At 38.3% G+C, this 13,881-nt stretch overlaps 1 protein-coding gene across 5 annotated transcripts in view; it reads right to left on the bottom strand.

Annotated features, from left to right (window-relative positions):
- Window positions 1–13,881, bottom strand: part of AGMO (alkylglycerol monooxygenase) — a 390,090-nt gene that overhangs the window by 257,452 nt on the left and 118,757 nt on the right. For all 5 annotated transcript variants that reach the window (XM_027540026.1, XM_027540025.1, XM_027540024.1 and 2 more), the window contains exon 4: window positions 2,402–2,505. In XM_027540026.1, the coding sequence (XP_027395827.1) occupies window positions 2,402–2,505 (104 nt within the window). The remainder of the gene's footprint in view (window positions 1–2,401; window positions 2,506–13,881) is intronic.

Here is a 13,881-nt window from a genome sequence, read left to right as displayed (position 1 = left end):
GTTTAAACCAGTCAGGTGTTCATGCAAGAGTCTAACTGTTCCTTCTTGACCTGCATGCAGGTTTCTCAGGAGACAGGGAGAGTGGTCTGGTATTTCCTTCTCCTTAAGAATTTCCCACTAATTGTTGTGATCCACTAAGTCAAAGGCTTTCACGTAATCAGTGAAGGAAAAGCAGATGTTTTTCTGGAATTCCCTTGCTTTCTCTATGATTCAGTGAATGTTGGCAATTTGATCTCTGGCTCCTCTGCCTTTTCTAAATTGAGCTTGAACATCTGGATGTTTTTGGTTCACATACAGCTGAAAGCCTAGCTTGAAGGATTTTGAGCATAACTTTACTAGCATGTGAAATGAGCACAACTGCAGCATAGTTTGAACATTCTTTGGCATTGCCCTTCTTTGGGATGGGAATGAAAACTGACCTATTCCAATCCTGTGGTCACTGCTGAGTTTTCCAAATTTGCTGGCATATTGGCATATTGAGTGCAGCACTCTAACAACATCATCCTTGAGGATTTGAAATAGCTCTGCTGGAATTCCATCACCTCCACTAATTTGTTCATAATGATGCTTTCTAAAGTCCACTTGACTTCACACTCCAGGGTATCTGGCTCTAGATAAGTGACCACACCATCATTGTTATCCTGGTCATTAAGACCTTTTTGGTATAGTTCTTCTGTGTATTCTTGCCACCTGTTCTTAATCTCTTCTGCTTCTGTTAGTTCCTTACCATTTCTGTCCCTTATTGTGCCCATCCTTGCATGAAATGTACCCTTGATATCTCCATTTTTCTTGTAGAAATCTCTAGTCTTTCCCATTCTACTGTTTTCCTCTATTTTTTTGCATTGTTCATTTAAAAAAGCCTTCTTATCTCCCCTTGCTGTTCTCTGTAACTCTGCATTCTGTTGGATATATTTCTCCTTTCCCCCCTTACGTTTTGCTTCTCTTCTTTTCTCAGCTATATGTAAAGCCTCCTCAAACAACCACTTTGTTTTCTTGCATTTCTTTTTCTCTGGAATGGTTTTGGTCACTGATTCATGTACAACATTATGAACCTCTTCCATAGTTTTTCAGGCACTCTGTCTACCAGATCTAAACCCTTGAATCTACTCATCACCTCCACTGTATAATCAAGAGGGATTTGATTTAGGTCATACCTGAATGGTCTAGTGGTTTTCCCCACTTTCTTCAATTTAATTCTGAATTTTGCAATAAGGAGCTCATGATCTGAGCCATAGACAGCTCCAAGTCTTGTTTTTGCTGACTGTATAGAGCTTCTCCAGCTTCAGCTGCAAAGAATATAATCAGTTTGATTTCAGTATTGCCCATCTGATGATGTCCATATATAGAGTTGTCTCTTTTGTTGTTGGACAAGGGCATTTGCTATGACCAGTGGGTTCTCTTGGCAAAACTCTGTTAGCATTTTCCCTGCTTCATTTTGTACTCCAAGGCCAAACTTGCCTGTTACTCCAAGTATCCTGATTTCCTACTTTTGCATTCCAATCCCCTATGATGAAAAGGACATCTTTTTTGGTGTTAGATCTAGAAGGTCTTATAGGTCTTCATAGAACTAGTCAACTTCAGCTTTTTCACCATCAGTGGTTGGGGAATAGATAGATTATTGTGTTGTTGAATGGTTTGCATTGGAAGTGAACCAAGATCATTCTGTTGTTTTCAAGATTGCACCGAAGTACTGCATTTCGGACTCTTCTGTCTACTATTAGGGCTACTCCATTTCTTCTAAGGGATTCTTGTCCACCTTAGCAGATATAATGGTCATTTGAATTAAATTTGCCCATTCCCATTCATTTTAGTTCAGTGATTCCTAAGATGTCAATGTTCACTCTTTTCATCTCCTTCTTGAATTTACCTTGATTTACCAATTTACCTTGATTCATGGACCTAACATTCCAGGTTCCTATGCAATATTGTTCTTTACAGCATCATTATACTTTCACCACCAGACACATCCACAACTGAGTATTGTTTCCACTTTGGCCCAGTTGCTTCATTCCTTCTGGAGCTACTAGTACTCTATTACTAATTGTTACTAATTAGTACTATCGCGTCGGACACGACTGAAGTGACTTAGCAGCAGCAGCAGCAGTACTATTGCCATTAGCTTCTTTGCTGTCAGTAAATAAGGATTAGCCAGACACTTTCTCACCTTTCCAAACACCTCAGAGTTTTGGGCTGTCAAAAAAAAGAGTACCTTTGGACAATACCACTTGCTTCTTATGTGTCTGGCTTCACAGAGGAAGAAACACTTCAGTCTCTGGCCTTATAGAGGAGAAAGAAGTGTTTTAGCAAAACACCTTCCATTCATTTACTCAGCATAAGAAATAGGAACAGCTGGGACTGAATGAAATTATATTATCACATGAATTCAGTTTTGTAAACTTACCCAGGAAGTGTAAATTTGGAGGACGGATTGTCTCAGTGCTGTGGATAAGTTATAGCCTTCAGAACTGTGATGTGTTTGGTGACCAGCCCACATAATGTTAACCTCTGCAAAACACATAATTTGAAATGAGCCATGAGAATAAGAACAAAGCAATTTCCATTTTCAGTTGTGTGTGCTGCTCTATTGAACGAGAAATAAAAGTCTGGAATATCTCTGGAAAAGCAGGCCAATATAATTAAAATGAGCTGCCTTGAATCATTTTTGGAAGCAGAGAGGAAATGAATTATAAACAAAACTGAAACATAGCCAATAAATATATATAGTGTATATGATATAATTAAATGCCTCCAGCAAACTGAAATGACTTCCAAAATTTACACTTTGCTAACATATTACAATATAACAGATCATAAAATCTAACTTGTAATGTTCGAACAAAACAGTTAATGCACTGCGATAATTTTTCAGCATGTGTTAACATATTTCTAATTAAAGAAGAATACTCTGATGGGAGAAATGGTGTATAAATTTAAAAATGAAATATTATACCATTTTCTTCTCTAATGGCTTTTTAATAAATGTCAAAATCTGTCTATTGGAGTAAGAGACAATGGAGAATAATATTTGGCCATAAGATTTAATGTTTCAGTTTCATTTATAGATATATATATTAGTAACTAATAGTTACATATATTTCTTCCCATATCTCACCAACACTAACATTTCTAAAACTGTCCCACATAACTGCTGTTTATCCTCAAAAAAAAAGGAAACTGTTAATTTTCATTAAGCATTATTCAAATTGCCCTCATACTGTCTTGAAATTCATATGAACCCAAAAGTTGTCTGTTTTTTCTGCAGCAACATGCCTCTCTAATGACCATCTGAATGTATAGAATTTAAAAAACAAGCCCATATTTTTCATTCTGCCCTCATTATTTCATTTTCTACCAGAATTACATATATTCTATATTATTAGAAGAAAGTATGTTCTTAGCTAAATAATTTAAATTTTGTCCTTTGCTACAAATATAGAAGATAGAATTAACCATATGATATGACAGTTATCCCTGCTGGTATATATTGAAAATTAAAAAAAAAAAAATAGGTTTGGATGCATGGGAATTTAACAGTGAACCTAAGAGTGGCAACTTATGACCAACCTAGATGGCATATTCAAAAGCAGAGACATTACTTTGCCAACAAAGGTCTGTCTAGTCAAGGCTATGGTTTTTCCTGTGGTCATGTATGGATGTGAGAGTTGGACTGTGAAGAAAGCTGAGCGCTGACGAATTGATGCTTTTGAACTGTGGTGTTGGAGAAGACTCTTGAGAGGCCTTTGGATGCAAGGAGATCCAACCAGTCCATCCTGAAGAAAATCAGTCCTGAATATTCACTGGAAGGACTGATGCTGAAGCTGAAACTCCAATACTTTGGCCACCTGATGCGAAGAACTGACTCATTTGAAAAGACCCTGATTCTGGGAAAGATTGAGGGCAGGAGGAGAAGGGGACGACAGAAGATGAGATGGTTGGATGGCATCACCAACTCAATGGACATGGGTTTGGGTGGACTCCAGGAGTTGGTGATGGACAGGGAGGCCTGGCGTGCTTCAATTCATGGGGTTGCAAAGAGTCGGACACAACTGAGCTACTGAACTGAAGTGAAGAGTGGAAATACTGAGTTATTAGTCTTTGCAATTGCCACATAATCAGAGTTATAAAGAACCCATCGGCTAATGCAGGAGACATGGAGATGCATAATAATATGTATGGGACTACCTTCTTATAACCTCTACAGACCTAGGGTTAGATCCTTAGGTCGGGAATATCCCCTGGGGTAGGGCATGGCAACCCACTCGAGTATTCTTGCCTGGAGATCCCATGGACAGAGGAGCCTGGTGGGCTATGGTCCATAGGTTCACAAAGAGTTGGATAAGACTGAAGCAACTTAGCATGGACATGCACACACGTTAAAATACACGGCACATGACAGGATAATTTGTTAGAGTTTTAATGAAAAACATGGATATATGGAGAGATAGACGTAAATATAGTCAATCCTGGTGGACTTTTCTTAGACAAGAAAAAGCTTTCATTTAGCCAATGAAAGCTCTGTGAGCAATCTATTTAAAGTGAAAGTGGCTCAGTTGTCTCTTTGTGACCCCATGGACTATACAGTCCATGGAATTCTCCAGGCCGGAATACTGGAGTGGGTAGCCTTTCCCTTCTCAGGGATCTTCACAATCCAGGGATAGAACTGGGGTCTCCTGCATTGCGGGTGGATTTTTTTTTACCAACTGAGCTATCAGGGAAGCCACAATCTATATAGTTCAGTTCAGTTCAGTCGCTCAGTCGTGTCCGACTCTTTGCGACCCCATGAACCGCCGCATGCCAGGCCTCCCTGTATATCACCAACTCTCAGAGTGTACTCAACACTCATGTCCATTGAGTTGGTGATGTCATCCAACCATCTCATCTTCTGTCATCCCCTTCTCCTCCTGCCCTCAATCTTTCCCAGCATCAGGGTCTTTTCAAATGAGTCAGTTCTTCACATCAGGTGGCCAAAGTATTGGTGTTTCAGCTTCAAAATCAGTCCTTTCAATGAATAATCAGGACTTATTTCATTTAGGATGGACTGGTTGGATCTCCTTGCAGTCCAAGGGACTCTCAAGAGTCTTTTCCAACACCACAGTTCAAAAGCATCAATTCTTTGGCACTCAGTTTTCTTTATAGTCCAACTCTCACATCCATACATGACCACTGGAAAAACCATAGCCTTGACTAGACGGTACTTTGTTGACAAAGTAATGTCTCTGCTTTTTAATATGCTGTCTAGGTTGGTCATAGCTTTCCTTCCAAGGAGTAAAGTGAAAGTGAAGTCACTCAGTCGTGTCCGACTCTTTGTGACCTCATGGACTGTAGTCTACCCATAGCTGCAATCACCATCTGCAGTGATTTTGGAGCCCCCCAAAATAAAGTCAGCCACTATTTCCACTGTTTCCCCATCTATTTGCCATAAAGTGATGGGACCAGATGCCATGATCTTTGTTTTCTGAATCTTGAGCTTTAAGCCAACTTTTTCACTGTCCTCTTTCACTTTCATCAAGAGACTCCTTAGTTCTTCTTCATTTTCTGCCATAAGGATGGTGTCATCTGCATATCTGAGGTTATTGATATTTCTCCCGGCAATCTTGATTCCAGCTTGTGCTTCTTCCAGCCCGGCATTTCTCATGATGTACTCTGCATAGAAGTTAAATAAGCAGGGTGACAATATACAGCCTTGACAGACTCCTTTTCCTATTGGGAACCAGTCTGTTGTTCCATGTCCAGTTCTAACTGTTGCTTCCTGACCTGCATATGAATTTCTCAAGAGGCAGGTCAGGTGGTCTGGTATTCCCATCTCTTTCAGAATTTTCCACAGTTTATTGTAATCCACACAATCTATATAGGGAGTTACCAAACAAAATGTGCAAAAAGAGTTTTGGAAAACAAATGAAATATAAGAAAGATTCAATTCTGTGAGAATGAAATTATGAACAGGATTATGAATAGATAGGCTTATCAGAAGTCATTTCTATTCAAGTCATATATTTTCAAGTGAGGCAAGTATTTTCACAAGACATCAGTTTATATCTAATGTAGATTCTAATTGGTCCACACTTTTTTAATCATTCCTAGTAATGACCCTGGAGAAGGCAATGGCAACCCACTCCAGTACTCTTGCCTGGAAAATCCCATGGACGGAGGAGCCTGGTAGGCTGCAGTCCATGGGGTCGCTAAGAGTCAGACACGACTGAGTGACTTCACTTTCACTTTTCACTTTCATGCATTAGAGAAGGAAATGGCAACCCACTCCAGTGTTCTTGCCTGGAGAATCCCAGGGGCAGTAGAGCCTGGAGGGGTGCCGTCTATGGGGTCACACAGAGTTGGACACGACTGAAGTGACTTAGCAGCAGCAGCAGCAGCAGTAATGACCCTACATTTCTACTCAAGTAATGAAGGAAACTATTCCTACACAAATAAGAAGTACTTCACCATAATGACCTCAAACTTCCCAGGCATAATCCCTGAAATAACCTAGAATCTAAATCTGTGGTTTATTGATTAACCTGTATAACTATGAATAAGAGAGTTACAAAGAATCCCATGACACTCAAAATCTTCATATGTTGTATGGGATACTATTAAGAAATAATAAATCTAATGAACATACTAAATCTTTTAAAGCTTCTTATAGATTCAACAATTGAAGACATCTAAATACCATTTTCTCTTTAGAACATACTCATTATTGAACATTTCAGAATGTTCAAAGAAACTTCACTATGAATCAAAATTATTTCATTGGACCTTTCAGAATTTGTATAAAAAATTCATCATAATATATCTATGCTTCAAGTTCATAAGTGGATGAGCTAAGTAGATGATTTGATTAGATGGCAATAATACGTATTGGAACTACCTTCTTATAACCTCCACAGAAGCTAAATGGTGGAACAAAGAATCCACCAGGGTGGAGGTTAAAGACCTGTCTCTATAGTTGTTTTAAAAGCACTGACTTCCTATCAAAAACTGTGTGTAATACAAGCCTTCATTCAATGAAGTACAGCTGTATAAACAGGTTACAGTAATTGGATCCCACTGTCTTACCTCTGTAACTTTCCAGAATTGGGGGAAACAAGAAACACAGGAAGTAAATTATTTTCAAGGGTGGCTTTAAAAATACATTTTTAGAAAATTGTTCCAACAGTACTTTGGTAAATAAGATACATTTAACAGTACATTTACAAATATGTTCATCTTCCTTAATATTTGAATTGATGAGTTGTCTGTTCTAAGGAAGAAAAACAAATGTTAAAGAGAAAAACTGATATGATCACAATAAACTTCTTCCAGTGAAAAATTCATATAAGTTGCCATCAATAATAATTTTCTTTTTCTATAAGAAAATTATTGATTATAAAACTTATGGTATATTACTATGGCTTTTCAATGATATTAGAAATAATAATGTTATTAATACTTTCCACTGCCAAAATATAGATTTCTTTACATATATTTTATTTATACATTAACTATTCATTCAATTTGGCCAAAATTTAATGTAATATATGTGTGTATGTATGTTATATTCTTGAGTTTGCTATCTTGTTTCTTTTTTATTAAAGTCCAACTTACTTACAATGAAATATATCCCTTTTGATATTTAGTTCTATGAGTTTTAATCAAACAAATACAACTGTGCAATCACTGTCAATATCAAGATATGGAATAGTTTTTATTATCCCAATAGACACGGAATAGTTATGATCACCCCAAAGTTCTCTCTTCCATTTTGTGTATGGCAGGTTAACTCTAACACGGCTCCCAGATTCAGATGATGAGATTCCCAGGGAACTTAGGAGAGTTTACTGTGTTTTGGGTGTGAAATAAGAATCCATGGGATCCAGAGGGCTTCCTATGGGAGACAGTCTCTAGGCAGTCCCCAGTGATTCTAGTCTACTGGTACTGAACCCCCTGTATAAACTCTTCCCTTGAATGTGGTTGGATTTGACTTCCTTCCAGTAAATGTAGGGCTTTCCTGGTGGCTCAGTGGTAAAGAATCTGCCTGCAATGCAGAAGACCCAGATTCAATCCCTGGGTCAGGAAGATCACCTGGAGAATGGAATGGCTACCCACTCCAGTATTCTTGCCTGGAAAATTCCATGGACAGAGGACCCTGGTGGGTTCATGGGGTCACAAAGAGTTGGACACAACTGAGAGATCCAAAAGTGTCAGACACAACTGAGTGACTAATGTTCTTCTGCTAAATATAATTCTCGCAAAGGTGACGGGATGTCATTTCTGATATCAGGTGATAAAAAGACTGAGGCTGACATCTTGGGTGCTTTCTCTTACATCGTCACATGCTCTATCCAAGGAAAGTCGGCTGCCATGTTGCAAGCTGCCTTTTGGAGAAGCACATACAACAGGGAACTAGGGAAGGCCTCAGGTTAACCAGCTAGCAAGAAACTAAGCTCCTTAACCCAAATTCCACGAGAAACTGAATCTTGCCAAAAACCATGTATGTGAGTTTGGAAGCAGATCTTCTCCAAATTGAGTCTTCAGATAACACTGCAGCCAGGAACTAGCTTACTGCTTAATTGCAACCTCATGAAAGACTGGGGACCAGAAGCACTCATCTAAGCTGCCTGCTGATTTCTGACTGACAGAAGTTGCAAGAGAAGCCATGGATATATTACAAAGCAAAGGACCATTAATACAGTGGTCAGTCCTCCCTGATCTTATACTCTGTCCCTAGCATCCTCTCATATGTTTTTTTTCACTTATGTTGGTGTTTAGCTAAGTCGTGTTGAACTCTTTTGCAACCCTGTTGGCTGTAGCCTGACAGGCCCCTCTGTCCATGGGATTCTCCAGGCAAGAATACTGGAGTGGGTTGCCATTACCTCCTCCAGGGGATCTTCCCAACCCAGGGATCGAACTTGTGACACCTGTATTGGCAGGAGGATACTTTACCACTGAGCCACCAGGAAAGCTCTTCTTTCCCCTAGTTTTGCTTTTCTAAGGATGTCATATCAGTGAATTATTGCATATTAGGCCTTTGAGTTTGCTTTCTTGCACTTAGCATAATGTATCACAGATTCCTCCATTTTGCTGTGTTTATCAGTAGTTTGTTCCCTTTTTTTGCTGAGTAGTATTCCATTTGTACCATCAGTTTTTGTTTTGTTTTGATCCACTTAGTAGTTGAACATTTCAAGTGTTTCTAGTATTTGGCAATTACAAATGAAGCATCTATAAATTTTCTAGAATTTTTTTTCAGGTGGACATAGTTTCATTTTTCTTTGGTACATACTCAAGAGTGAGATTACTGAACTGTATGGGATGTTTACATTAGGTTGCAAAAAAATTCAAATCATTTTCCAAAGTGACCGTGCCTTTTTGTATTATCACTAGCAGTAAATGAGAGTTAAAGGTCCTCCACATTTTTGATGGTACTTGACACTATTAATTTTATTTATATTTAATAACATTCTAATAAGTGTATATTGTTATCACATTGAAATTTTAATCTACACTGCTGCGGTGGCAAATGACAATAGTTACTTCTCCATGTGCATTTTTGCCATTGATATGTCTTTTTGGTCTATTCAATACTAGTGCCTTCAGTTTAATTGGCTTGCTTTTATATTATTGAGTTTTGAGATTTCTTTATATATACTGTACACAAACATGTTCTCCTTATGAAGTGTCTTATGAAGAACACTGTGTTTTAATTTTGATGAAACCCAATTTATATACTTGAGAGTTTTATTAAAAGATACTTTTAGTATATGTAAGAACAGAGATTACTTTGAAGAAACATAAGAATGATGAGAAATTTCCAAACAGAGTAAACTTGTAATCTAGAGGCTAACAGATTCTATATGCATTACACATCTAAAGTATATCTAAATAAGTCTCCTATCTCATATCTTGTCACCTATAAAGTGGACAGAAATAGTTCTCTAGGTTAATATGAGCCATAAACATAGGTCTACAAGGAATGTTCACAGCTATATGATAACAATTTAATCTTCAGGAGTGACAGGCCAGAAGTCTTGGGGCACCCTGGGGGTGATGATGTTGCCTTCAACTCATAATGTGAGAAACCTTCAAGTTATAAAGGAAAAAATGTTAGGCCTATTTGTAATATGTCATGATGTTTAGCACCAAGAAAGTCATGTTAGTAATACTTCATGGGACATTTAGCATATTGTGTAGCAGAACATGGAACATGAGAACTGAACTACAGGAGCCTTATGAAGTTACTTAGTTCAATTCCTTATTTTATAACTAATAAAAATGAAATTGAAATGAAGAAGGGAAAAACTTACATTAGAGGAAAAGAAAGCTTTTTAAAATTTTCTCTCTCTCAACAGTGATTTATTTGGAGCATTCACCCCCATCTTGGATTTTTCTTTCTCCTTCAGAAATGGAGGTGAATGGGACCAAGAGTTCTGTGGGCCCCGGCACATATTTGGTGATTTTCAGGAAGTAAAGGACAATAGGAGCTCAAAACACATTATTGAATAATGGTGCTAAGCTTCTTGAATTAGCACAACTGCCTATAGCTTTTTACACAAAATCTAACACTATAAAACACTGAACTTATCAATTTTTGAATGATAACAATTGTCACTTTGAATTTGAAATACTGAATATAAGTGAACCCTTCAAAATTTGTTCTATCTCTTTCCAACAGATAAACATGATAAGTGATTTCAAAAATTAAGTTAACTAAGTAATCAAAATAATAGTAACAGACTCAAACTATCAAACTGAAGTCTAAATGGGAAATATAAGCAGATGCATAATAATAAATAGATCCTCATTTATTTTTCTATTCTTTACTCAATGAACTGATGGTGATGTCATCAATTTGACCATCACACTTTCATTCACTTCCTATAGTAGAAAATCAAATTGATGAGAAAATTGATGATTCAATGAATGGAGATTGATATTCAGTTCAGTTGCTCAGTAGTGTCCGACTCTTTGCAATCCCATGGACTGCAGCATGCAAGCTTCCCTGTTCACAACCAACTCTTAGAGCATGCTCAAATTCATGTCCATCGAGTCGGTGATGCCATCCAACCATCTCATCCTCTGTCGTCCCCTTCTCCTCCTGCCCTCAATCTTGCCCAGCATCAGGGTCTTTTCCAATGAGTCAGTTCTTTGCATTAGGTGGCCAAAGTATTGGAGTTTCAGCTTCAGCATCAGTCCTTCCAATGAATATTTAGGACTGATTTCCTTTAGGATGGACTGGTTGGATCTCCCTGCACTCCAAGAGACTCTCAAGAATCTTCTCCAATAGCATAGTTCAATTTTTGGTCCTCAAGCTTTCTTTATAGTCCAACTCTCACATCCATACATGACTACCAGAAAAATCACAGCTTTAACTAGATGGACCTTTGTCGGCAAAGTAATGTCTCTGCTTTTTAATATGCTATCTAGGTTGGTCATAACTTTCCTTCCAAGAAGCAAGAATCTTTTAATTTCATGGCTGCAGTCACCATCTGCAGTGATTTTTGAGCCCAAGAAAATAAAGTCTGTCGTTGTTTCCATTGTTTCCCCATCTATTTCCCATGAAGTGATGGGACCAGATGCCACGATCTTCGTTTTCTGAATGTTGAGTTTTAAGCTGACTTTTCCTCTTTCTCTTTCATCAAGAAGCTCTTTAATTCTTCTTCACTTTCTGCCATAAGTATGGTGTCATCTGTGTATCTGAGGTTATTGGTATTTCTCCCAGAAACCTTGATTCCAGTTTATGCTTCATCCAGCCTGGCATTTCACTGATATATTCTACATAGAAGTTAAATAAGCAGGGTGACAATATACAGCCTTGTCGTACTCCTTTTCTGATTTGGAACCAGTCTGTTGTTTCACGTGCAGTTCTAACTTTTGTTTCCTGACCTGCATAGAGATTTCTCAGGAGGCAGGTAACGTGGTCTGGTATTCCTATCTCTTTAAGAATTTTCCACAGTTTTTCTTTGTGATCCACATAGACAAAGGCTTTGGCATAGCCAATAAGAAAGAAGTAGATGTTTTTCTGGAAACTCTCTTGCTTTTTTGATGATCCAACAGATATTGGCAATTTGATCTCTGGTTCCTCTGCCATTTCTAAAACCAGCTGGAACATCTGGAAGTTCATGCTTCACATATTCCTGAAGCCTGGCTAGGAGAATTTTGAGCATTGTTTTGCTAGCATATGAGATGAGTTCAAATGTGTGGTAGTTTGAACATTCTTTGGCATTGCCTTTCTTAGGGATTAGAATGAAAACTGACCTTTTCCAGTCCTGTAGCCACTGCTGTGTTTTCCAAATTTGCTGACATATTGAGTGAAGCACTTTCACATCATCATCTTTTAGGATTTGAAGTAGCTCAACTGGAATTCCATCACCTCCACTAGCTTTGTTAGTAGTGATGCTTCCTAGGGCCCACTTGACTTCACATTCCAGGATGTCTGGCTCTAGGTGAGTGATCACATTCTTGTGTTTATTTGGGTCATGAAGATCTTTTTTGTATAGTGCTTATGAGGAAATGGCAACCCACTCCAGTATTCTTGCCTGGGGAATCCCATGGAAAGAGGAAGCTGGTGGGCTACAGTCCCTGGGGTCACAAAGAGTCGGACATGACTGAGCGACTTCACTTTCACTTCACTTTCACTTTATGTGTATTCTTGCCGCCTCTTCTTAACATTGTCTTCTTCTGTTAGGTCCATAACTTTTCTGTTCTTTATCGTGCCCATCTTGCATGAAATGTTCCCTTGGTATCACTAATTTTCTTGAAGAGATCTCTTGTCTTTCCCATTCTATTGTTTTCCTCTATTTCTTTGCATTGATCACTGAGGAAGGCTTTGTTATCTCTCCTTGCTATGCTTTGGAACTCTGCATTCAAATGGGTATATCTTTCCTTTTCTCTTTTGCCTTTCACTTCTCTTCTTTTCTCAGTGATTTGTAAAGCCTCCTCAGACAACCATTTTGCCTTTTTTCATTTCTTTTTCTTGGGGATGGTGTTGATCACAGACTACTGTACAATGTCACAAACCTCCATCCATAGTTCTTCAGGCACTCTGTCTATAAGATCTGATGCCTTGAGTCTATTTGTCACTTCCACTGTATAATCGTAAAGGATTTGATTTAGGTTATACCTGAATGGTCTAGTGGTTTTCCCCACTTTCTTCAATTTAAGTCTGAATTTGGCAAGAAGGAGCTCATGATCTGAGCCACAGTCAGCTCCCGGTCTTCTTTTTGCTGACTGTATAGAGCTTCTCCATCTTTGGCTGCAAAGAATATAATCAATCTGATTCTGGTATTGACCATCTGGTGATGTCCATGTGAGAGTCTTCTCATGTGTTGTTGGAAGAGGGTGTTTGGTATGACCGGTGTGTTCCCTTGGCAAAACTCTGTTTGCCTTTGGCCTGCTTCATTTTGTACTCCAAGGTCAAATTTGCCTATTATCCAGGTATCTCTTAACTTTCTACTTTTGCATTCCAGTCCCCTATAATGAAAACGACATCTTTTTTAGGTATTAGTTCTAGAAGGTCTTGTAGGTCTTTAGAGAATTGTTCAACTTCAGCTTCTTCAGCATTACTGGTTGGGGCTTAGACTTGGATTACTGTGTTGTTGAATGGTTTGCCTTAGAAACAGAGATTATTCTGTCCTTTTTGAGACTATACCTAAGAACTGTATTTCAGACTCTTTCACTGATTATTAGGGCTACTCCATTTCTTCTAAGGAATTCTTGCCCGCAGTAGTAGATATAATGGTCATCTGAGTTAAATTCACCCATTCCAGTCCATCTTAGTTCACTGATTCCTAAAATGTCAATCTTCATTCTTGCCATCTCCTGTCATGCACACACTTCCTCAACATAAAAACTGAGAGCACTTTGAAAACAACACAGCTTTCCTGTAAACTGGGAGAGAAGTTTGAAGAG

This window comes from Bos indicus x Bos taurus, chromosome 4 (assembly GCF_003369695.1).
Source record: "Bos indicus x Bos taurus breed Angus x Brahman F1 hybrid chromosome 4, Bos_hybrid_MaternalHap_v2.0, whole genome shotgun sequence".
NCBI lineage: Eukaryota > Metazoa > Chordata > Mammalia > Artiodactyla > Bovidae > Bos > Bos indicus x Bos taurus.
Note: the sequence above shows the minus strand (reverse complement) of the source record. Positions and strands in the feature narration are given on the sequence as shown.